At 47.0% G+C, this 1719-nt stretch overlaps 1 protein-coding gene across 1 annotated transcript; it reads left to right on the top strand.

Annotated features, from left to right (window-relative positions):
- The first annotated feature begins 492 nt into the window (after window positions 1-492).
- On the top strand, window positions 493-1260 carry LOC109220104. The gene is made up of 2 exons (XM_019384568.1): window positions 493-1003; window positions 1058-1260. Exons 1-2 carry the CDS (start codon window positions 493-495, stop codon window positions 1258-1260), a joined length of 714 nt encoding a protein of 237 aa, XP_019240113.1.
- Window positions 1261-1719: the final 459 nt, after the last annotated feature.

Genomic DNA, 1719 nt, shown 5'->3' with positions numbered 1-1719 from the left:
GCCACATCGGCAAATGTCATAACGACCACCGGTGAGCAACCAGCTCCCCCAACAGGTAACACTCACACCACTGTTGATGCAGGCAATGGTGCACTGACAGCAATTTTAAACAAAATGGAAGAAATGGAAAATGAAAATAAAGCACTCCGCAATCAGATGAAAAAAAAACAAGAAAGGGTCGATAAGATACCGGGCGCCCCGAAACTGCTATCAAAGCGGGATGTTGGTCGATTCGTCGAACAACCATATAGCAAGGAGGCAGCCCCATATGCCATACCCAAGACATTCAAAATGCCACCATATTTGAAGATATACGATGGCACCACAGACCCATAAGATCACATCATTCATTACATCACAACAGTAACAGGCAACGACCTAAAGGAGCAAGTACCGTCAGTACTACTAAAAAAGTTTGGCAAAACCTTTATCGGAGGAGACCTAACTTGTTATTCACAACTACCTGTCCAGTGTATAGCAACGTTCAAAGAAATGGCAGACAAGTTTGTCACCGCCCACGCCGGAGCTAAGAAAGCGGAGGCCGGGGTAAATGACATATTCGCCGTTAGGCAATCGCCCGGCGAAGGACTCGGGGACTTCCTCGCTCGGTTTAACAGGGTGAGAATGAGCTTACTTAACGTATCGGAGGGGATGGTGGTAGCATTCTTCAAAAACGGGTTGAACAAGAATGGATCAAGGGCGACCAGGAAGTTGTTAAGCAAGCTAATGAAATACCCTCCCACCACTTGGGAAGAAATCCACAAAGCTAACTGTGTCGAGGTGAGAGTAGATGACGACGACCTTAACGGTCCAACCCAACGTTTAACGTCAATCCAAATAGAGCCGAGGAAAGACCGTCGTAATGAAAATCGAAGAGATCTGTCAGGCCCACGCCTCAATCGAGACAGGCATCATCCCTATGTCAGAACAGCCATTCCACCACCCCCTCGACATGCGGAAGGGCCGCCCAGACCACACACAGGGACTCAGCAAAGCGAAAGAAGTGTGCCTCCACTCTTATCCGCTTACAATTTTTGTGTTTCTCCTTCAAAAGTAGTGTACGCACTAGAGAAGCTTGGCACAAAGGTAAAGTGGCCGCAAAAGATGGAGTCCGACCCAAGTACCCAAAAGTCGAACGTCCTTTATAAATTTCACCAGGAGCGGGGTCACAAAACCGAAGACTGCATAGCCCTACGGCAAGAAGTAGTGAACATGCTAAACCAAGGACACCTGAAGGAGCTGATGAGTGACCGAGGATGAGCCAACTTTGGCTGCGGACGAGAACAACACCAAGGACCTCCAAAGCCGCCCTCTCCTACTCGCACCATTCAAATGATCATCGACGGAGGCAACAAAACAGCAATCAACCACATAAAATTTACCATCACGCACAAGCTAAAGCGGTCAATCACCCACGAGCGGTATGATGACCACGGAGAAAGTATCATCATCGATAAGTCAGATACCAACGGTTTGATCTTTCCTCACTCCGATGCTCTCGTCATTACTTTACGTATTTTAGATATTGATGTTAAAAGAATAATGGTAGACGACAGAAGCGGCGCTTGTATTATCCACCCTCGAGTTCTTGCACAAATGTGACTCGAGGACAAGATAATATTGTCACACCTCCTCTTTCACTACACCCGCAAGGGCATAAAGGAGTTTTTCCACTTAAAGGACAATCGGAACGGGATTTATTATTAAGATTCAGAGTCG

Source organism: Nicotiana attenuata, unplaced genomic scaffold (assembly GCF_001879085.1).
Source record: "Nicotiana attenuata strain UT unplaced genomic scaffold, NIATTr2, whole genome shotgun sequence".
NCBI classification, from domain to species: domain Eukaryota; kingdom Viridiplantae; phylum Streptophyta; class Magnoliopsida; order Solanales; family Solanaceae; genus Nicotiana; species Nicotiana attenuata.
This window is presented reverse-complemented; position numbering and strand designations above follow the sequence as displayed.

Coding starts and splice junctions, on each gene's coding strand:
- LOC109220104 (XM_019384568.1), top strand. CDS start 493: ATGGCAGACAAGTTTGTCACCGCCCACGCCGGAGCTAAGAAAGCGGAG. Junction 1,004..1,057: donor GACTCAGCAAAGCGAAAGAA/GTGTGCCTCCAC, acceptor CTTCAAAAGTAG/TGTACGCACTAGAGAAGCTT.